Genomic DNA, 21,707 nt, shown 5'->3' with positions numbered 1-21,707 from the left:
TTCGGAGGAGGTAGCTGGACTCTCTTTCCTGCCCGCTACCGCTACCGGGTGATCTGTGGTTTTCACTGGAATCCCTGGGGGCGGTATGGAAGGAGGAGGCCCGTCCGGGCTCTTTTCAGGTGGTCGTGGCGGCTCGGCTCAAGCTCACGACAGCTCTGCCAGCGCCGCCGGGCGCGTCCTTTGGCCCGGCTTGTGCTTCGGGGCGTCTTGCCCCGCTCAGGCGCGCAGCCGGTGGCTCCCCAGGCCGCAGTGGCCACGGCCCCGCGCTCGTCGGGCCTCTAGGGCTCGGACGCCGCGAGCTCACGGGGCCGGATGCGAGTTTCCCAAAATTCCAGTGCTCGCTTGAGAGCTCGGCGCTGACCATTGGCAACAAGGCCCGGCGGTTGTTTTCCTTGAAGTGACGAGTCAACTTTGTTCTTTTCCTGCTGAGCCAAAGGCCTGCCTGCCGCATGTCCCTCCCGGACAACTGCTGTCCGGCTGCCGGTGGTTCCTTCGGGTGCAAGCGGAGGTCCGGGGCTAAAGGCCGACTCGACTCCCAGGGGCGGTTGGAAAGGTGCTCCCGGGGGGCCGCCCGCCCTCCTCCTCCCGCCCCGCCACTCCGTGTCCAAGACACCTGACACACCTGATGAGTCGCGTCGCCCCCATAGGGCAGCCTGAGGCTTGAAGTGGAACCGGCCTTGCTCTTCCTCGCGCGAGCGTGCGGCGGCGAGGAGTACGGGGCTCAGCGTGGCCCGGTGTCCCTGCCCCGATTCCCGCCGAGGCAACAACAGGTTTACCCACCGATGTCTTTGAACCATTAGAGCACATCTTAACCCGAAAGACGGCAAATGATGTCTTGATTTTATGACAAAAGTAGTGTTGGCCCTTAAAAGGTTCCCAGGGTCGCCCCGGCCCCCACCGCCCAGGGGTTCCACGGAGCACACCTTGAGCACTGCTGGTTTAGGTGCCGGAGTCATTCTCAGGGGACCACAAGGGCCTTCGGCCGGGAGCCGGGCGAGTGGGGAAGCGGAGGGCCCCACGTTACATGCTGCGCGCAAATGTCGACCCAACCCAGCCCCATCAGTGCAAACGTGAGCGAACAGGGCGCAGCGAGATTTGTTTCAAGCCGTCCAGCTTGACCGTGGTAGGGCCGGGGCTCATCCCCAGGTCCGCCGACTCACGACTCACGTGCGGTGGATACGCAGCCTCTATCACGTTAGGTCTCGGGGCGCCCGGGGGGCTCCGTGGGCTCAGGGCGTGACCCCGGGGCCCGGGATTGAGTCCTGCGTCGGGCTCCCTGCAGGGGCCCTGCGTGTCCCTCGGCCTGGTCTCTGCCTCCCTGTCTGGCCTCATGAATGAATAAATCTTCAATCTTTAGGTTAGGTCCCTCCCCTCCCTAAGCCAGGCTGACGCTGTGGGTGCAACGGCAGGGCCCGAGGACAGGAAACCGAGCCACACCCGCTGCCCTCGGGGCCTACGGTCCAGGCGGCCTGGGGCGGGAGCTCACGGGGGCAGCCGGCGCTCAGCCGGGCACGCGGTGGAGGCCCAAGCTCGCCGGAGGGCTGCCGGCTCCTCACCGCGCGGTTCACCTTCCAGAGCTTCTGCGGACGTGCAGGACGCCTTCATGACCTACACCGTCTACGACGACGTCCTCACCACCAGGCTCGTCCAGGAGGCCTGCAGACTTCTGGGTAAGCATGAGGGGCGCCTGTCCCGGCGGCTTAGCGCCGCTGCCACCAGGCCCGGCCAGGCCCGGTCCCCGTCCCCCCAGGGCTTCTGTCCTCACGTCCCTGCGGACGCCGCGTTGCAGCACCGAGCCACGGCTCTGGGAGGTGCGCGCAGGCCCCGAGAGCCGCGGTCCCAACGGTTTCGTCAGCTGATCCGGGTAGAACCTTGTGCTCCTTCTGTTCAAAGACCCCTCCTGTCACACACGGTGTCACTAACGCTGGGCCCACGGCCAGTGGCCCCGCGACTCAGGCCTGAGTGACGGCGACGCGGCAGGCGCGTGCTGGCGACCCTCACAGCGTGGGCCCTGTTGTCAGCGGCCCCCTCGCCCACAGAGGGCACAGCGCTCAGTGGGTGGCGACAGGGACACAACCTGCAGGACCGTGGAGCACTGTCCGCTGGGCCTCGGCCAGGAGCGGGTGGGCAACCGCCTTGGGCCGCCCTGCGCCCTCCTCCCCGGCGATGCGGTCCGGGCTGCGGGCTCTGCAAACAGCGAGGATGCATGGGGCGCACCGGCTCCGACGGCCTCCTCCCAGCTCAGTGCCCCAGGCAGCCACCCACCCTCGGCAGGTCCTCCTCGCCCCCTACTCCGTCCCTCCATCCCTCCATCCCTCCCTCCCCCATTCCCCTCCCAACCCCTCCTTCCCTCCCTCCCTCCCTCCCCCATCCTCCCTCCCCCTTCCCCTCCCTCTGCCCCTCCATCCCCCTTCCCCTGCCCCTCCCTTCCTCCTCCCTCCCCCTCCCTCCCCCCTCTCTCCTCCCTCCCCCCTCTCTCCTCCCTTCCCCTCCCAACCCCCCTCTGTCCCCACTCCTTCCCCTCATCCCCCTCCTTCCTTTTCCCCCACCCCCTTCCCTCCCTCCCTCCCTCCCCCTTCCCCTCTGTCCCCCCCTCCCCCCTGCTCCATCTCTCCCTTCCTCCCTTCCCCCTTGCCCTCCTGCCTCCCTTCCCCCTTACCCTCCCTACCTCTCCATCCCTCCCCCTCCCTCCTTCCCTCTCTCCCTCCTTACCCTCCCCTCTGTCCCTCCCTCCCCCCTACTCCATCCCTTCCCCTCCTGCCTTCCTCTCTCCCCATCCCCTCCCTCTTCCCCCTCCCTCCGCTTCCCTCCCTCCTCCCCCTCTGTCCCTCCCTCTCCCACTCCATCCCTCCATCCGTCCTCCCCATTCCCCTCCCAACCCCCCTCCATCCCCCCTCCTTCCCTCTCCCCCCTCCCCCTCTTCCCTCCCCCCTCCTCTCTAGGTCTCTATGTTAATGAGGTCACACCTGGAGCTTCCCAGTGGAGTGCACTTGGGGGATCCTCCCAGCCACTACACCGTCCTGTCCCCTTCCTTCCCAGGGCACAGAGTGCTCAGTGAGCTGGGGACAGGACAGGATGGAGAGGAAGGAGCCCCTAGGTCCCGGCTCCCGGGTGCTTGTGCAGGAAGTGCAGAGTCCAGGCCGCAGGGGCTGTGCTTCCCGGCTGTGTTTCAGGGGGTCCCTGGGGGCCCAGCGAGTGGACCTTCGGTGGCCAGGGCCTCCCCCAGGGCAGCGGGCGAGCAGCCCTGAGGGCACACGGGGCCGGGCATGAGCACCGACCCGCAGCGACAGGCGACCTCTCCGAGAGCCCGTGTGCGCGGGGCTGGAAGCGGCCGAGGCACTGGGTTTACTTCTCTTTCCTCGAAATATCGGACAAGTTCTCTGGTTAAAAAAAAGAAACTGTGCCAGCCTTGGCCGCAGGCACACGGTAGCCCCTGGTCTTCGGGCGGCAATGTGACAGCTGTGTCTGCCCACGTGCCTGGGCGGCTCCTGAGGCAGAGCCCGTTCGGGGTTCCCATCGGGGAGGAGCCCCGGTGTCCACCGAGCTGGGGGGGAGCCCCTGCGGCTCGGGGCGCTGAGCTCCGGGTCACTCACCAGCCTCGCGTCCCAGCAGAACCGGGGCGTCCCGGGCTCCCGGGCCCTTGGAGCTCGGCCTCGGGGCAGCACAGTCCTGGGCGCTCTGGGCCAGCAGGGGAGGCGGGCGGCCCGCGGCGTCTGGGGCGCTGTCTCGGCTGAGCACCCCCACCGCCCTCGAAGACGCTCCACAGAGAGTTTCTAGGGAAGGAGGGCGAGGGCGGATGCCGGGGAGCCCCGTGCGGCCTGGGAGACGCCGATGGAGTCGGGATTTCAGGAGGAGCCTGGTCCGGGGCGGACGGGGTGGCCCGCGAGCCTGGGGACCCGCTGTCCAGCCCCAGCGGCCGGCGTGCAGCTCCCGGCCTCCTGGATGAGCGCACCTGCCGGGCTCCCCGCGTGCCTTATCTTCTCAAACATCGCTTTTCAGTGTTCTAGAACATGTGAGGATGGTACCGTGCGTGTTTCTGGGACCACGTGGTCAGACCCCCCCAGAACCCCCCCGCCCCTGGCCGCGCACCATGGGGCAGGCCCTGACCCCGGGGAAGGGCCCAGGCAGGGGCCCGCGTCTCCGGCGGCCACCCTTCCCCAGCCGAGTAGGGGCAGGGGGTGACTCCAGACTTGGCCCCAGAAGCTGGAGGTTGACAGAGCCTTCAAAGGGCAGCAGCGCTCCAACGGGGTGCTGGGGCGACGTTCTCCCTCCGTCTTCTCACAATCTCCCTTCCGGGGTCCCAGCGGCAGGGGCCGTGCTGAGGCCGTGCTGGTGGCACCACACCGGCTCCCCGGGGCCCCGAGCCCCCGCCGAGGGCGTCCTGTCCGCCCTCCAGAAGGAGCGCCAGGGGTTGGGCTCTGCTGTGTCGTGTATTAGTGTGACCCCGGGCAGTGCGGCTCAGCAAACGCACACTGGATCCGGGGGGGCGGGGGCGTTTCTCTGTGTGTGTGTCTGGCCACAGTCCCTTCCGGTAGGGCTGCGCTTTGCTGGTGGCCTCACACGGCTGTGGCACCGGTCCCGGCTCTGAGCGGCCCGTGCGTGGATCCGGCTCCCCGCCCGTCTGTGTGAGTAGAGTCGTGTTGGAACCCAGCCGTGGCCGTTCCCTTACGCGATGTCTCGGGCTGCTCCTGTGCCCTCCCGCAGGGGCGTCGCGCGTGGCCTGGAAACCTGGGTGCACCCGCTACTTCTCCTCTATGAAACCAGCTCATCAACTACTGGTACTCTGGAAAATACATCTTCTTTGAGACTTTTCTTTAAAAATCCGTTTTTTACTTGAGAACCGTTAGGGACCAAGTCATATGCGGCCCCCACCCGACCCCCAGGACGAAGGCCTGGCCCCCACCCGGTGGTATTTGGAGATGGGGCCTTTGGGAGACGGCTGGTTCGCACGAGGTCACAAAGGTGGAGCCTGGGAAGGGATGAGGGCCCCCTGGGAAGGGGTCTCAGCTCTCTGCCGTGCCCAGCCCCACGGCGTGTGAGGACGCGGGGGAAGCCGGGAAGAGAGCTCTGCGGGAGCCCGACCACTGGCACCGCAGTCTCGCGCCCTGGCTTCCAGGTTCCGAATAAGTAAATTCCTGTTGCGAGGCCACCAGGTCACAGAGGTGGTCACAGCAGCCCGAGGGGGGCACCAAGCCAACCACACACTCAGAAGCCGCAGCGATTTTATAGACTTTGGTAGATTTTATAGTGTGGGGGGCTTTCCACCCAGAGTGGAGGCCGTCGCTGTGGTTTCTCTCTAACTTCGTGCTGTGATCCCAGGAGGCTCCCCTGGCGGGCGGCTGCGGGCACAGCGGGTGACGAGCGCATCCAATAAAGGTCGGGGGGCAAGATCGGGCGAACACACGCATGCGGCCTGGGATCAGGGCGGCGCTGGGAAACGGGGCGCATGGTGTCTCGCTCTCCGTGCACACACACACGGACACACGCACACGCATGAACACACACGAGCATGTGCATGCACATAAATACACACGTACATAAATGCACACACGAACACATGCATGCACATGAACACATGCACATGAATACACACGGACACATAAATACACACATGGACATAAGCACACACATGAATACACACATGAATACACACATGCACACGAACATGCATGAATACACACAGGCACATATGCACATTAATACATGCACATAAACACACATGAATGCACACACATGGACACACGAACACACACATGAATACACACACGTGAGTACATACGCACACAAACACACATGCATGTGAACACATGCAAGTGCATGAACACACATGAACATCAACACACTCATATACACATGCACATAAACACTCACACGCACATGAATACACACACGAACACACACGAACACACACATGCAGATAAACACATACACACATGCACACACTACATGAATACACACGAATACACATATTCATATAAACACACACACAAATACACACTCGTGTAAACACACGCACATGAACATGCACAAACACATGCACATCAACACACATGCATGAACACACACGCACATCAACACATGCACACGCACATGAACACACACACGCACACACACACTCCACAGGTCCGAGGGAGCCCGGCCCCGCCGCAGGCTGGTCCGTAGGAAGGACGTCAACCGTTCAACAAGCCCCCTGGCCCGTTGAGACAGGCTCTGCCCTCACACAAAGGAAACCGCGCGCCCAGTCACCGCGGGTCAAGGCTGAGCCTCCGCTGACTCCCGAGGGCCGCCCCCCACCTTAGGCGACAGTTGGGACGTCCCCAGGCCGCTCTGCCGCTGCTGCTTAGGTCTGTGCTCTCCATCGGCAGGATTCGGGCTGGGACCAGACGGCCAGTGAGCCCGCGCGAGGGTCATTCTGGGTGTGGACAAGCGCCTGCTTAGGGCCTACGTCGTTAGGGTCGTTCGTGATCGACGTGACGAACCGCGCAGCCAGCCGCAGCAGCCACCTGGCCCAGCTTGCTCGTGTGCTCGGCGGGTGGCGGCGGTGAGCCCTCGCCCCGTGCCAGGACGCCCTCGGCACCTACCCCCCCTGCGGTGACCCTCAGCCACACAGACGTTACAAGTCCCCGAATCGGGCCGTGACCCCCGCAGCGGCCGAGCAGCCCGGGGAGGCGACCTGAGGCCGCGGCCTTGAACTGTGGTGCGGACTCGCGGCCCCACCCGTGCCAGGGGCCGCCGACTGCTGGGCACCAGGTCTCCGGGGGACTCCGGGGTCACGCGGACTTGCTGAAGCCCCGGCGGACTTGCACGGCGACCCGGGGCAAACTCCCGGTGGGGACACAGCTCGGGCGGCGCCCTCGGCCGGTCCCCCGGCCCCACGTGTGCTGGGAGGCAGGCGGTGGCTGCGAGCTGCCCCGTGACCCTCCTGCCGCCTGGGCCCTGGGCCTCCCAGTGCAGAGTCCAGCGGCTACCCCTGCGCCCGCAGCCCCTCCAGCCCCCCGTTTAAGGTCTGGTTCCTCCCTGCCACCTAGGATACTCCCACGCGCAGCTGGGAACTACTTTTCTTTCTTAAAGATTTTGCTTATTTGCGAGAGAGTGAGAGAGAGCGAGAGCGAGGGAGCACGCAAGCATGAGTGGGGAAGGGCAGAGGCAGAGGGAGAAGCAGCCTCTCCGCGAGCAGGGAGCCCTCGTGGGGCCTCGATCCGGGGATGTGCCCTGAGCTGGAGGCAGAGGCCTCACTGACCGAGCCCCCAGGCGCCCCTCCTGCGTCTCTCAAGCTTCTACCTCCTGCTCAGATTTCTCCTACCTACTGCTCAGGCCTGGCTCAGGTGACATATTTGAGGAGGAGAATATTCTAGATGAATGGCTCTTTCCAGATATCTGAAGCTTACTCCTTTGGATGCATAAGCCTTGGGGGAAAAAAATGACCCATTTTTGATGGAAAACTTTCTAACTTTCTCAGGTGTGTCACTATGAGAAGTCCCTCTTGTTTCCTGTGCTCAGGTATCAGGCAGCGGGCGGCGGGCGGTGGGTGGGGGTCTTGGGACGTGCGCCCGGTGCCCCGAAGGCCCAGCGTGGCTGCGTGGCTCCTGTCGGCCCTCACTCAGGGCTCAGCAGGCACCTGCCCCCCACCCCCACCCCCACGCCCACGCCAGACAGACACACTCCTCGGCTCCTTGCGGTCCCCTGAGCGTCACCCGGGAAGAGGTAAGCCTTCCCTGCCGGTGCCAGAGGGCCAGGCTCGTCGAGTCAGGAGAGCTGAGTTGGGCTCCGTTCCAGTTGGAGAAGCAACTTAGACGGCTCCGTACGCCTTCTGGGAAGCCAAGCGTCTGGAAAACGGACACTTCCTGACAGGTAACCTCCCGCCAGCACAGCAGCCTTCCGTTCAGACCAGCCACCGTCTTATCAGAACGTCTCTCACGGAAACACGAGTGGAAAGGGGTGTGTGCTCGCGCCCTCGTGCCCTCACCCAGCCTCCCTGATGACCAATAGTTCACCAGTCTTGCTCCGTCCCTCTGGTCCCTCCACCCTTTCTCTGGTTTTGTTTTTGCTGGAATGTCTTAAAGCAAATCTCAGGTTTCCCATAATTTTAGCCATAAATATTTCAGTATGAGTCCCCAACAAGATAAAGACATTTTAAAACATAATCATAACGCCCTGATCATGCCTAACGAAATCCATGGTATTACAGAGGCCGGAATCCAGCTGCATCGCGGCTGGCCACGGGTCAATGTGGCCTTTGTGGTTGTTTTATACTAGATTTGCTGAGGTCTTTTCGGGACAATCAGCAAAAACTCCTACTCTGACACGATTTCAAACTCACAGGAGCTTGCGAGAGTAGGGCAAAGAATTCCCATATACTTTTCCTCCCCGTTCCCCGAATGTCAACATCTTACTCGATTGGCTCCGTCCTCGCCCCTGAACCGCCGGGTGCTGCAGGTAGGACGGCTCCTTAGCGCTCCGAGGGCTCTTCCGCGACGACAGCGGGGCTGTTACGTAATCGACGGACGTTACTGGGATCTTTCCCATTGTCCCCGTGACATCCTCTAGGACAACAGAAAACCGTGCATCTTGCATGTCGCAGGTCTCCCATCCTCTGACTTCGGGGACGGTTCCGCCGTCTGTCTTTGTGTCTGAGAAGGCTGGTGCCCCGGCAAGGTCTGCTCAGCTACTTTGGAGAAAGCCCCGTCACTCGGGATGTCTCGTATTTCCTCTTGACCCCATTCAGGTTGTGCTCCCTTGGCAGCAAGACCAGACAAGTGGGGTTTAGTCCTTCCCAGCTCGTCGCAGCGGCGGGCGGAGGACGGGCCTTTGTCCCCTGGTCCCCCGATCGACGTGAAGCCCGGTGGAGGGGGAGCTCCAGGTCCCTCTACTCCGTGGTTCCTGTCTCTCCCTGAGAAGACGCTTTAGGACCATACAAGTATCTCGCTGCGTCCCAAACTCCTCCCTGCCCGGTTCTAGGACTCCGCGGTGACTTTTGCCCCGAAGCCATAATTAGGGTCGTGGCCAGAGAGTACACTGCTCCTCTTAGGTTTATGACTTGGATTTCTACGCTAAGGAGGGATTTCCCCTTTCCCACTTATTTATGTCAATGTGAACTCTTGATTCTTCCTTTTTTAAATAGGTGGTGACCCTCTGCTTCCATTATGTCTTCTGATGCTCGAATTCTCCAAGATGTAGCCAGTGGGGGGGTCCCCTTGGGCCGGCCGCTGCGTCCTTTAGATGCATCATTACGCTTTGATTCCTTCTTTACTTTCTGGCACGACTGGATGTTATAGGCTCGTCTTATCCTTTCCCTGCCCCTGCCCTGCCATCTGCCATTTCTCCAAGGAGCCTACGTGCACACGCACACGCGCACACATCCGTCCGTCCGTCCATCCAACACCTCGATGGGCCTTGTGGTCTCACGATGGCAGGTCTCTACTCGCCCCCCCAGACTTCGATCTGTTCTTTCCATCACCCCAACCTCCTTCTCACACAGCAGGAACCTGTTCCCCACTATTCACCATAGATCTACTCATCTGCTTAATCCTCAGATGGTCAGAATGTGACCTCAGACCTGCTTACCAGCCCCGGGGGGGAGGAGGCCTACTGACCACCGTCAAATATTTGTTTGAAGTTTTCCTTCGCTTGTTTCTGGGTTTAGTCTGAAGACAGAGCAGCGTAAAGACTATGCTCAGATGTCGCTGGGTTATTTTTTCCCCCGGGGAATTAGATTATTCGGAACCGTTCTGTTCAAATAGTTTTCTTAATCTGCTTCTGTCTGTATCCCATCTCAGGGCTTTCCCTGTCCTTGTTGACTGTATTTATTTTATTTTCAGTGTATGAGTCATTAACGCGATTCCCCAAACCAGACCTGTCCAAAAAGTTATGCTCCGAGCAGTGTCAGTCCTCCTCCCTTCACAATATTTCTGACCTTTCTACCTCGTTCCCACTAATGCCCTGTAGGTGAGCAATCTCAAGCGTCCCTGGTTTATCCTTCTGGTGTTTAATTTTGCACAAATAAGCAGATAAATGCATATTTCCTTATTCCCCCTGATTTGTTGCACAAAAGATAAAATGCAAAGCTATTACAGATTCCCCCTTTGCGCTACCCAAAGGGATGGTGAGGCACCTGTGCTCTTTCCGTTTTCACACTTTCTTGCCATTTCCTATATATTCCCACCTCCCCGTGACCCAGAGAACTCAGGGAATCCTAAATTCACTGAGCTGAAGCTGTAACAACACAACACAGGCACTGGTGTTTAAAAGTGACCTTTGTCCTCTGCTGGACGAGCATTTTCAACCCAGAATCCGAGGAGCAGCCCCAAACCCAGCACGGTTGGAGGACGCCGCACCCAAGCCGAGATCCGGGTTCAAGCAGCAGGTACTCTCTGAGCCAGCCGTCCTTCCTACTAATGGAGCCGGGGCCCAGGAACCAAACACTGAGGGTCTGGAACAAGCATCTTCATGAATTTTTGTGGGTTTTCAGATTTAAGAGGAAGGCCCCGCAGACAGTCTCTCGGCATAAACGGCCACGGTCACGCTGCCACACCTTGCTTGGCTCGCAGGCAGCCCAGCCCTCTGGTGCGAGTCCCGGGAGGAGGGGGCCTCCGGGATCTGGGCTTCCCTGGCCAGTAACAGGACGCACCTGCTCAGAACTCCCGTCCGTGGGACGCACGGCACAGCTGTTTTTTCTCAGCCTGAATGAGCTGGATTTAGCAGGAAAGGGGGGGGGGGATAGGGGGAGGAAAGAGGAAGCGAAGATTGCACACCTGTCCGCGGAGGGTTCAGGAGCTCTCCTCCCGGGGACTCACGAGCAAGGGAGAGGACTTGAGTGGAACTTATGTCAGGTCCGTGGGGCCTGGCGGGTGGCTCTTGATGGCTCCTACAGACAAGCCTGCCTGCCTCGGGTTTGGGATGGCCCCGTAGGCAGGGACCCCAACAGAAGCAAGCAGCACAGGCCATTTCCACCCCGCCCTGCCGTCCCCAGCTTCGTCTTCCTTCAAAAGACCTGGCTAACGGTGTCTTTGGGACGTGTGTACGACTCACCCCTGATAAGGCCTGACCAACCGCTCAGGCTGCCGGACGGCGTCTGCCCGAGGGGCTGGGCGCGGACACTGAGCCACGGGCATCCGCCGCTCAGGCGCGTGGGGAGCAGGCAGGCTGGGAGCGCCCTGACCTCCCCGACCTCTCAGGTGGCTCAGCGGACCCGCAAGGCCCCTCGCCGTGCGCCCCGGACCCGGCCAGCGCATCGCAGGGCCCCTCACGGCCCCGGCCAAGGGTGGGGACGGGGAATTCCGCAGGTCCTGGCGAGCCTGCGCCTTCCAGACCTGGTCTCGGCCCCCAAGACCTGGGACCGTCAGTGCCGTACGGTAGCGAAGGGAATGTCCGCCAGCGGCCAGCGGGCCACCCCTGGAGGAGGGTCCTGCCTCCTGAGCCAGTGGCCGCCCTCGGCAGCCCTCGCCCCGGCTGGGCCAGGCGGCCTCTTCGCTGCGGCGGCGCCCGCGGGACGTGGCACGGAGATGCCCGAACCTAGTCAGAGCCTGTGCCCCTGGCTTGGGTCAACCGACGACGACTCTCTGCCTCGGTGAGCGCGTGTCCCCTGCAGACCAGGAGGACCAGGAGGTGTGACCGAAGACGCCGCTCACGCGGTTCTGGCAGGTCGGAGCAAGAGAACTGATGACCTCGACTGGGGGACGCTGAGGGTTACCGGGTCCTTCAGGAGCGGGAGAGACGCCGCCTCCGTAGAGCGGACAGTCGCCTCCCGGCCGTTGCAACGGCGCAGCCCCCCGCTAAGGCCACGCCTCTCCCCCCGGGTATTCAGCAAGCGCCTACTTGGTGTCTCGCACAGGAAATGTGTGCAATGAGGTCACTGCCCCCCCAGAATTATCACCCAGTTGGGAAGACAGTAAAAGGCAGCCCTCAGGAAGAGTACGCGGGGCGGCGTGGGGTACCCAGAGGGGCCTCTGCGGAGGGTGCGAGGCGAAAGGTGCGCCCGCAGGGAAACCGGGGTGTAGCGAGGACGAGGCAGGAAGGGGGCGTCCCTGCCAGCTCTGGCCTCCTCTCCCGTCCATCAGGACAAGCGTGTCGGTGTTGTTGCTGCCGTACTAGTTCTTTCTCCGACGTAGCTTATGTCACTTTGCGGCCGCCTCCCTCCGGGCGTCTAAGGCGGTAGGGGTAGGGACACCCGGCCTCCCGTCCCCTCGGGGCCCTCCAGGGACTCACGCGGTGGCGACCGCAGGAGACTGGGGTGGGGTTCGGGGACACTCGCGTCCAGTGAGCACCTTCCAGGTGCCCGGCTGCCCTGGGTCCTCCCGGTGGCCCGAGGACACAGGTGCCAGCGTTGCCATTTTGGGTCGAGGAAGCACAAGCTGTGGGAGCCGCCCCGTCGCGCATCACACGGGAGGGACTTGAACCCTTTGGAAATCGAAGACGGCCACCCGGGAGCCAACACCCGGCAGGGGCCTTTATTGGGGGTTTGCTTTGGGTTCGGCAGGGGTCTCCACGGAAGCCATCCTGAAACTCTTCGGGGAGCACTTCTTCAAGTTCTGCAAGATGTCCGGCTACGATCGGATGCTGCGGACCCTGGGGGGAGACCTCCCCGAGTTCATCGAGAACCTGGACGCCCTCCACAGCTACCTCGCGCTCTCCTACCAGGTAAGGCCTCCGGACTCGGCTCTCGGCGGCTCTCGGGGCGGCCAGTGCCCCCAGCGCCCGTGGCGGGGCGGCCACCCCCGGCTCCCCAGGAGGGAGCGGGCGCAGGGGCTCAGAATCCCGGGTCCGGAGCTCTCTGAGGGAAGGACCGGGTGACGGATGCGCGTTGGCCGCTTCCAGAACCCGCTGGCGACCGTCGGGGGCGGGGGGGGCAAGCTGAAGAGGTCGCTTTGTGGCGCAGGGGACAGGGAGGCGCGCTGTGGCTCTGGCATGAAAGCCGGGTGGCGGGCCCCTCCCGGTGGGAGCAAAGGCCGAGCGGCAAGCAGGTCAGGGGTGCGAACCCCCTCAGGTGTCCTGGCCTGGGTGGAGCTGAGAAACAGCTCCCGCAGCCACACTCACTCCTGCATCACGCGAAGCACCTGGCAGGGCCAAGAGCCAGAGTCAGAAGCCATTAGCCCCGGCGACCCCCGGGGGGGTGGAGGAATTCCCCTACGGGCGTGTATCCTCCTGGAGTTCATGCCCACATCGCTGGCGATCCAAACACCTGGGCTGCCTTTCCTTTTTTTGGAAAAGAAAATGCTTTATTAAACAGGCAAAATGGCATTTACCCATTTTTTGATAATAGTTTATTTTATGTAAGATTATTTATATTTATTTTTAGGACCCTGTATAGTTTACCAAGCTCTTTCTCCACTATTCTTAATTTTTTTTAAGATTTTATTTATTTATTCATGGGAGACACAGAGAGAGAGGCAGAGACACAGGCAGAGGGAGAAGCAGGCTCCGTGCGGGGAGCCCAGTGCGGGACTCGATCCCGGGACCCCTGGGTCACGGCCTGAGCCCAAGGTAGACGCTAACCCGCTGAGCCGAGGTTGCCTTTCTTCACTGTTTTATATTTAATGCTCGTAGCCTCCCTTGAGGGGTTGTTGCCATGAGCATAAAATGGGGATGCATGTGCGAAAGTGCCTCCTCAACCACGAGGCACCGTGGCACACGCTTGCTGGGAAAACGGTTACTTTCTGTTTCTCACATAAAGAGTAAGGAACTCGGAAACCTCAACAGACTTCAAGTAGGAGGAGTACGTGGGTCTGTCCTACTGTTACCCTGTGAACTGCTCGAGGACAGAGGCCTAGAAAGAGCCCTGGCTGTGGGGTTAGATGGGCCGACCACGCTGTCTGAGCAGCTCACTAGCTGTGCGATGCCCTCTCTGGACCCCGAGGTTTTCACTTATTCCTTTACTAAGCATGTTTTGAGTGTCTACTCTGTGCCAAGCCCTTTTATTTTTAGGCATTGGGCAAACAGAGATGCAAAGGGATACAGGGGAGGAAAAAAAAATCCTATCTCCCATTATTGTGTGAATTAAAAGAGATCACATGTGCAAGGCCCCAGAACCATGAGCAGCCTAGAAAAGGTGTTTCATAAATAATAGTAATTTCCTTCTTTTCCCTTTCCTCTCTGTTCAATATGGCCAGTTTAAAAATTACAATAATTCATACGGCAACTCCCTTTAAAATTTCTTAGCTAAAGCACCACAATTAGGATACAAAGGAATACACTTGGCTCCTTCAATCATCTCCCATGAGGTTTTTTAAATATAACCTCTTTCATCTGAAAATTTGGCCAATACTTCAAGTCACGGTTGTGAAGAATGTTAATGTTCTCCCGTTCATTCATTAAACCAAAAAATATTATGGAATATCCTTTATGCTCCAGACACTGTACTCACCGTATAACTGCCACTCTAAGGAAAAAGGGTGAATGGTGTGGAGGGTCTGACGTTCCCGCCCACGGTCTGTACAGCTCTCCTCTGGGGTAGTCACGCGTCATTCCTTCATGTGCCAAAACTAATGGTAATGAGCAGAACTTCCCAGGAGAGCCTGGGTGGTCAGACGGTTAAGTGTCCAACTCTTGGCTTCAGCTCAGGTCATGATCTCCAGGTCGTGAGACTAAGCCCTGCATCAGGCTCTGCACTCAGCGGGGAGCCTGCTTGAGAGTCTCTCTCCCTCTGCCTCGCCCTCCCCCTCAAAAATAAATAAAATCTTAAGAAAAAGAATAGAACTTCTTAGGGTGTGCACGATGAGAGGAATAAAATATGTACCTGTTACGGTATTCACGCTGTAATAAAATACACGCGGTGACACCTGATAGCCACACAGGGCAAAACATCATAGGTTCTCTCTCTAGGCGAAACTAAAATAAGATAATGCTGACTTTTCTTTATGATTCTAGTAATGTATCAATGCCTTAAGGTATATGTTTCTGATTATAGCTGTGCCTTTAATCTTGTTTTTTTCTTTTTAGCTAATTTTCATTGGGTGCTAATTATGAGGCAGGTGTTGGACTAAGTAACATACAAACGTTGAATTATCCTCCTTACGCCCCTAAGATTAGGTACTCTTATTTTTTTTTCTCATGATATAGATGAGAAATCAGGTCCAGGAAGGTCAAATAATTGCCCCGAGTTGCCAGGTTGTGGTGGCTGAGCCAGGGGACACAACCACACCTGTGCCTCTTTCCCAAAGACCATGCTCTGGTCTGCTTCCCATTAATTCCCCTTTGCCCTGATTCTCCACTTTCATAAAACCCTATTTTAATCAAAAAATAAAAGTAAATCTTACTATGTAGAGAGCTGGATAGACTGACCAGACGAATTAAAAGCACAAACCTTGAGAAATGTCTCTGGGAGGTGGCTTAGGCTGGGGGTGACGAGTGAGGGTGGAGGTCCTAGCAAGAGCGGGGGACTTTTCATTTTAGCCCTCTGGGTTCTGTTATTTTTTTTTTTTACCATGTAGGGTTTGGACATAATTTTTTTTAATAACTTTTCATTTCCTGTTTTATTATATGCTTTTTACATGTGCTGCCTCAAATCCCCTTAAGATTTAACCAAGATGTGGGATCCCCAGGTGGCGCAGCGGTTTGGTGCCTGCCTTTGGCCCAGGGCGCGATCCTGGAGACCTGGGATCAAATCCCACATCGGGCTCCCGGTGCATGGAGCCTGCTTCTCTCTCTGCCTCTCTGTGACTATCATTAAAGAAAAAAAAATATATTTAGAAAAAAAAAAAAAAGATTTAACCAAGATGTAAACATGCATATATACAAACATATGCTTTCCCTGTGTATATGCTTTGGAAAGATAAAATAAATATTTTTTTAAAAAAGAAACTTATTTAAACTAGAAATCCTCCCACCATAGACGAAAGCAAAGATCTTGATAGGAACCCACCTTCTTAACCTCTTCCATCACCCAGACCACAAGCTGTAGGCCCGGGTGCTGGGGGTCCTACTAACCAAGTGGTGGGGAGAGGTTACTTGCCCCGGGGACTCCCCCAGGCAAAGTCTTCATCCTTATTTTCTGACGCACATCTACCATGGGGTGGTGCATACTTGAACGCCGGCATTTGTTCCCAGAGAAAGACGATCTCTTCTGATGTATCTTGATTTTCCTAATGTGCAACTTTACGCCGCGGACGACATGTACTTCCAGAATGCGAGATGAAGTCTCCTCCAAATTGCTCTGAGCTCCTGATCCTTCTGAGGGTGAAGATGCCCCTGGTCCCTTGATCACAGGCCGGGCACAGCAGCTGGCCCCACCTTGGAGTGTGGGTAGAAGCAGCCTGCGTGGCTGGAAGGCTCACCGGGGTCCAAATATTATTCCACCCTTACTCTAGTCTTGACTCCACTGAGCCTGTTTCTTCCTCTTTAAAAGGGAAGAACACTTACCATATAGAGTAGGTTAAGGAATTAGGGATAGTATCAAATTCTGGACATATAGGGGCCAAAATTATGGTGGATTTCATGTGATTGGAGAGAGGCTGGAGCTGTAGTTGTGTGTGCTGTAATGGAGACGTACTGTGCTTTCAGAAAGCCTCGAAAGCGTACACACCACTGTGTTCACTGGAGAAACATGTCCTGTCTTTTGATTAGGAGATGAACGCACCATCATTCCGTGTGGAGAGAGGAGCAGACGGGGGAATGCTGCTCCATTACTACTCGGATAGGAGTGGTCTGTGCCACATCGTACCGGGTAGGAGAACAGCTTAACCAGTACCACGGTTACGAGGTCTCTGCGGTAAGGGTGGTCTCTCCATAAATCCCGCAGGATGGCCAATAGGCAGCTCAGCTCTTCTATCATCTGGTTCTATTGCCATCGTAACCGTTACTCGCAAAGTCTTTGGGCCATTCAAATAAGTTCCCAAACTTCCAGAAGAAGGAATACTTTCCATTTTTTTATTTTCGCGTTTTAAACTATGCGAGCAATTACATACTTGGGATATTTATTATTTCATACCAGGCTTTCTTTGTGTATTCAGCTTCGTGGAGAAAGCATCCTGCCATGTGTTCATATGGTCTTTGAAACCCATTTCGACGGCTGAGTGACATTCCGCGTTGTAATTAGCTAGTCCCGTTGTTGGACCTTTAGCTGATACCACCCTTTGCTGCTGTGAGCAGTGCTGTGGTGAACATCCTTACGCACGCTTTTCCCATGCTTATGTCATAACCCTGGGGTCATGTCCAGTGCACTTCTTTTTAAAACATGGTCCTTCATGCTTTTACAACTGGATTCTGTTTACATTATTTCTAGAGTTCGTTTCATGAGTTAAATACCTTCATGAAATAAAGAAGATGTTCACGTGTAATTTTTCGGCCGGCCCCATCTTGCTGCCTTTGGCAGAGACACATCAGGATTAATTTGATAATAGATGCTGAACTAGAAATTAGAGTGGCAGGGACATATATGGTATCCAGACGTGTATAGCTTAAACCTCTACCTGGAAGGTATTTTATTTTTAATTTTATTCATCTATCCTGTGCTCCCTATCTTGACACAGGGCCTGGGCTTCGTAATATCTGGAATATTCACCTGAAGTCGTATAACTTGATTATTTTATGACTTTTGCTGACAAAACCGCCTCTTGCCATCCCTCACCATGAGGTGTCCCTCTGCTGTAGGTATCATCGAGGCTGTGGCCAAAGACTTCTTTGACATTGAGGTGACCATGGATATCGTCCACATGAATAGGGAAGAGGAGAGGACAGGCAAGAAGGAGCATGTTGTGTTCCTTGTTGTGCAGAAGTCTCACAGACACATGAGAACGGCAAAACCAAACAGGTTACAAGACAGCCAGGACTTCCGGAGAGACCAAGAGGTACTGGGTTTGCTATGTCTTCAGAGAGCACAGATGCTCCCAGGGGAGCTCCAAGTCTCAGAACCACCCATGCAAGGAACAGAACCAAAAGGACCCTCAGATAGTGGATTTAAGGCAGAGTTTCTCCATCTCAACACTATTGATATTTTGGGCCAGATGTTTGTCATTATGGGCGTCTTGTGCATATTTAGCAGCATTCCTAGTCTACCCAGCAGGCGCAAGTAGCACCCTGCTCCCCAACTCCTTAGTTGTGGCGATCAGAAATGTCTCCAGGGATCACCAGGGGTCTCCAGGGAAGGGGGAGGGACAAAATCATCTCTGATTGAGAAAACTTGGATAAACATCAGGAAGTTTTCTAGGGATGAACGTTAGCTGGGAACCATTTCCACCTCTGAAAACATGAATACGAAGGCCAAAAATTTGGATTTGGTGGCTTATTTTGCAACCCTTCTAAAATAAATTGACCTTTCAAGTCCTAAGTGCCCACTTCTACAGCTGGGGCCAGTTAGGAGTCTGGAGTCAGTTCACGGTCCTGTGATCGGCTGCCTCAATGGCAACTTGCGGAGTGAGCGTCATTTAGGCACTATGTGTATTAGGTACACAGCTCTCTGGGTCCACACACCTTACAAAGAGATCCAGATAATTCTGATCCCTGGAGCACACGGTGTTTACATCTTAGAGCATTCAAAGCCCACCTCAGAGTCTGTTTGCTACAGAATCTTCAACCCCAGGAAGGGAAGATGTTCACGTGGAATTTTTCTGCCAGCCCCATCTTGAGATATGTAAAAATCCTTGCTGCCTTTGGCAGAGAGACATCAGGATTAATGCAATAAAAATCTTGGGGATAACGAAGTCTTGCTAAAATTGACCTTGCAAGGCCTTGCCGTTCCTCTGGTCCCAGTTACAGCAAATTGGGCTTGTGCATGTCTGGGTACAGGGCCAGTCACATGACCAGACCCCGTGCTTGTCTCTGCCGTCTGCAGGCTCTGGAGGCAGCTTTCCTTAGGATGAAAGAGAAGTATGTGAGTGTCTCTGTCTGTCCTGTGAAGAAATCCCCCTGGGAGGTTGTGAGGAGCATAGTCATGTTTGGAAAAGGTGAGTGTGCCCTTCTCCCGACCTCGGCTCTCAGAGCGGAGTAAGTGCTTGGTGTGCGCAGACGGGCAAAGGCCTCCAGGATTGTGATGTCCCCAGTTTCTGCAGAGCTCCGATCGGGCAGGCGTGGTTCTTAACTGTAGAACATCAGGCCCTAAGTTGCCTTCCTGTGGCCCTTTTATTTGTGCCGTGCCCCTTGCAGAGCTGGGGCAGAGACACAGGCTCCCCGCTCGCTTGTCAGGGAAGGCCACTGGAGACAGGATGGGAACTGGTCCCAGCTGGCTGCTGTGCTGACAGGAAGGAGGACGAGGACTGGCCTATTCTCAAGCACCAGGCCTTCTGGACTGGGAGGCACGTCTGGCCTGGAAGTCTGCAGTTAATAACCACGGTGTCCAGTAGCGCAAAGGACACTGGACCAGGAGCCAGGAAAGCAGATTTCTGGCCCTGTCTCCGAGGGGCCGTATGGCCCAGAACCAGGACCTCCTCTCCCACGTGACAAATGAAGGCGTTAGGCTCTCAAGGTGCCCTTGTTGACGCCAAGCCTGTCCCGTGATGAGCACCCCTGGTGCAGCCAGAATGAGGGCCCACGCTCCCATCAGCCCCTGGGCGTGGTCAGGACCGCATCTGGGAGGAGGTGTGCAGAGCTCAAAGGCTGCATTTTGAGTCCCTCAAGCGGTGGCAAGCGAGTCAAACACACGATTGACGCCCTTTGTCTGCGAGATTTTCATATCAAAAAGGCTCCATTTCGAATCTCTATCCCCTGCCAAATGGGGCCGTGGTTAAATTTTCATGTGCCACCCAAACTGTCAGTCTAGAGAGCCCCGTGGCAAACGTCCCTGACGCTGGGCCGGGCACACACGCTCTGCTCGGCTGGCCCATTGTCTGGCTGTCACCGCCTCAATGCAGGCTCTATTTTCCTGGCGAGACATACTCAATTGGCCCAGAAGCTTCGGCGGCGGGCAGACACTTGGCAGGGGCGGGGGCTGCTCAGCCCGGCTGCAAGTGTTCTGTGCATTTGGAAGAGTGGCCGCGGCCACCTGGAGCCTGCGGCCCGGCCCTGGGCCGCCCCCTCGGGCCGCTGTGTGCCGGCCGCAGCCACCGTGACAGGCCTCTCCTCTCCCACGTCCAGGGCAGCCCGCCAACACCGTTGTGCCCGTTTATCCCGAGCGGCTCTGGATTGAACCGAAGACATTCTGCAAGGCTTTTCCTTTCCACATTGTGTTTGACGAATCAGTAAGAGGCCCTTCCCCCCTGTACTCGGCTTAGGGACAAGCTGGGGAGGGACTATGTTGTACGGTTTTTCCCGGCTGGTGGTGACCTTCAAGTCCCTGTGGGGCCCCCAGGGCTTGGGAGGCGAGGATGTAGCCCGGCGGGACCGCTGACTTCTTTCTCAGTGTGGCATCCTCCAGAAACCAGAATGCGTGATCTTCTCCGTACATGCGGGTGGGGAGCAGGGCCAGGGGGTCTGGACTCGTGAGCCCAGGGGCAGGTTTGAAGCGACACCGAAGTTTGCAACACTGAGATGAGAGAACAGTGATGACAGTGAAATCTTAGATGTGACTCCTTGCCGTCCTCGTGGCCGCTGTGGATGTCCCAGTCTCGCCAGGCTTCTCTTCCTGCATCGTGAAGGCAGGGGAGAGGTCTGTGCCGACTCCTGCCGCGGTTTTGTGGGACGTGTGAGGATGAGCATTAATGGAAAGTGTTTGGTTATCATTTCCTTGGATGTCATATATGTCACTGGAATCGATTAGGAGCTCATTTTTTAAAAAGATTTATTTATTCATGAGAGAGAGAGAGAGAGAGAGGCAGAGACACAGGAGGAGGGAGAAGCAGGCTCCATGCCGGGAGCCTGATGCCGGACTTGATTGCGCCCTGGGCCAAAGGCAGGCACCAAACTGCTGAGCCACCCAGGGATCCCCTGAGCTCATTTTTTAAAGGATTTCATTTATTTGGGAGAGAAAGAATGAGGGAGAGCGCACGAGCAGGGGAAGTGGTGGGCAGAGGGAGAGGGAGAGGCAGGGTCCCCGCAGAGCAGGGAGCCCGATGTGGGACTCAATCCCGGGACCCCAGGGTCATGACCTGAGCCAAGGGCAGACGCTCAACCGCTGAGCCACCCAGGTGCTCAATTATGAATTCATTTAAAGGGCAATTAGGCAAAATGAATTTGGTCAAAAATATTTAAAAAGATGGCTTCAGAAAAAAATGGCTTCAGGTAATTGCAATGTTGTGTGATGCTTATTTGAAAGCCGAGACGGTTTGATTCATCGCCTGCTGGTCTGCTGACCCCTGTGGACACAGATTCTATGAAATTTCCTCATTGGAGGGGCACGTCTGCTCGCAGAGAACTGATGTAGCTGAGGCAAACGCTCCTGTAAGAAGTGACTGGGGAGTGATGAAGCCGCGTCCGGGCACTTCCCCAGGGCCATGAGGATGCTAGTATGACGACTATTAATGTCTTGAATTCTGGTGCATCTTAAACTCCTTTTTCTTTTTACATTTTGGGCATAGGATAACAGAAAGTCTCCTGATAGTCAGTGTATAATGCGGGGTCGATGTCTGTAGCCTGACAGCCAGCCCACGGTTGGTGACGTGAAGTGCTCTGGGTCGGCTTCTGCAGGCAGTGGACAGCTTGTGTCCAGGATTCTCGTCTGGCCTCTTCCCTCTGTGTGTTCCCTGGACACAGCAGTGGAGGGCTCCTCACCTCCATCCGAGCCTGGGCGTCAGGTCTAAGCTACAGAATTTGCTAGTTTCTTTATTAGCGCATCCTAAAGAGAGGAAACAGGGCAGAGTCCGAGAGAGAGAGACAGGAAGGGACAGAGAAATCCCACAGAGTTA

General features: G+C 57.1%; 1 protein-coding gene across 1 annotated transcript in view; it reads left to right on the top strand.

Moving 5' to 3' along the window:
- The window catches only part of LOC121476933 (guanylate cyclase soluble subunit beta-2-like), a 58,607-nt gene that overhangs the window by 21,307 nt on the left and 15,593 nt on the right, over nucleotides 1-21,707 (top strand). Inside the window, exons 9-14 of the mRNA XM_041731072.1 lie at nucleotides 1,576-1,670; nucleotides 12,476-12,636; nucleotides 16,558-16,657; nucleotides 17,584-17,780; nucleotides 18,764-18,875; nucleotides 20,002-20,105. Of these exons, the coding sequence (XP_041587006.1) occupies nucleotides 1,576-1,670; nucleotides 12,476-12,636; nucleotides 16,558-16,657; nucleotides 17,584-17,780; nucleotides 18,764-18,875; nucleotides 20,002-20,105 (769 nt within the window). The remainder of the gene's footprint in view (nucleotides 1-1,575; nucleotides 1,671-12,475; nucleotides 12,637-16,557; nucleotides 16,658-17,583; nucleotides 17,781-18,763; nucleotides 18,876-20,001; nucleotides 20,106-21,707) is intronic.

Source organism: Vulpes lagopus, chromosome 16, assembly GCF_018345385.1.
Source record: "Vulpes lagopus strain Blue_001 chromosome 16, ASM1834538v1, whole genome shotgun sequence".
Lineage (NCBI taxonomy): Eukaryota > Metazoa > Chordata > Mammalia > Carnivora > Canidae > Vulpes > Vulpes lagopus.
This window is presented reverse-complemented; position numbering and strand designations above follow the sequence as displayed.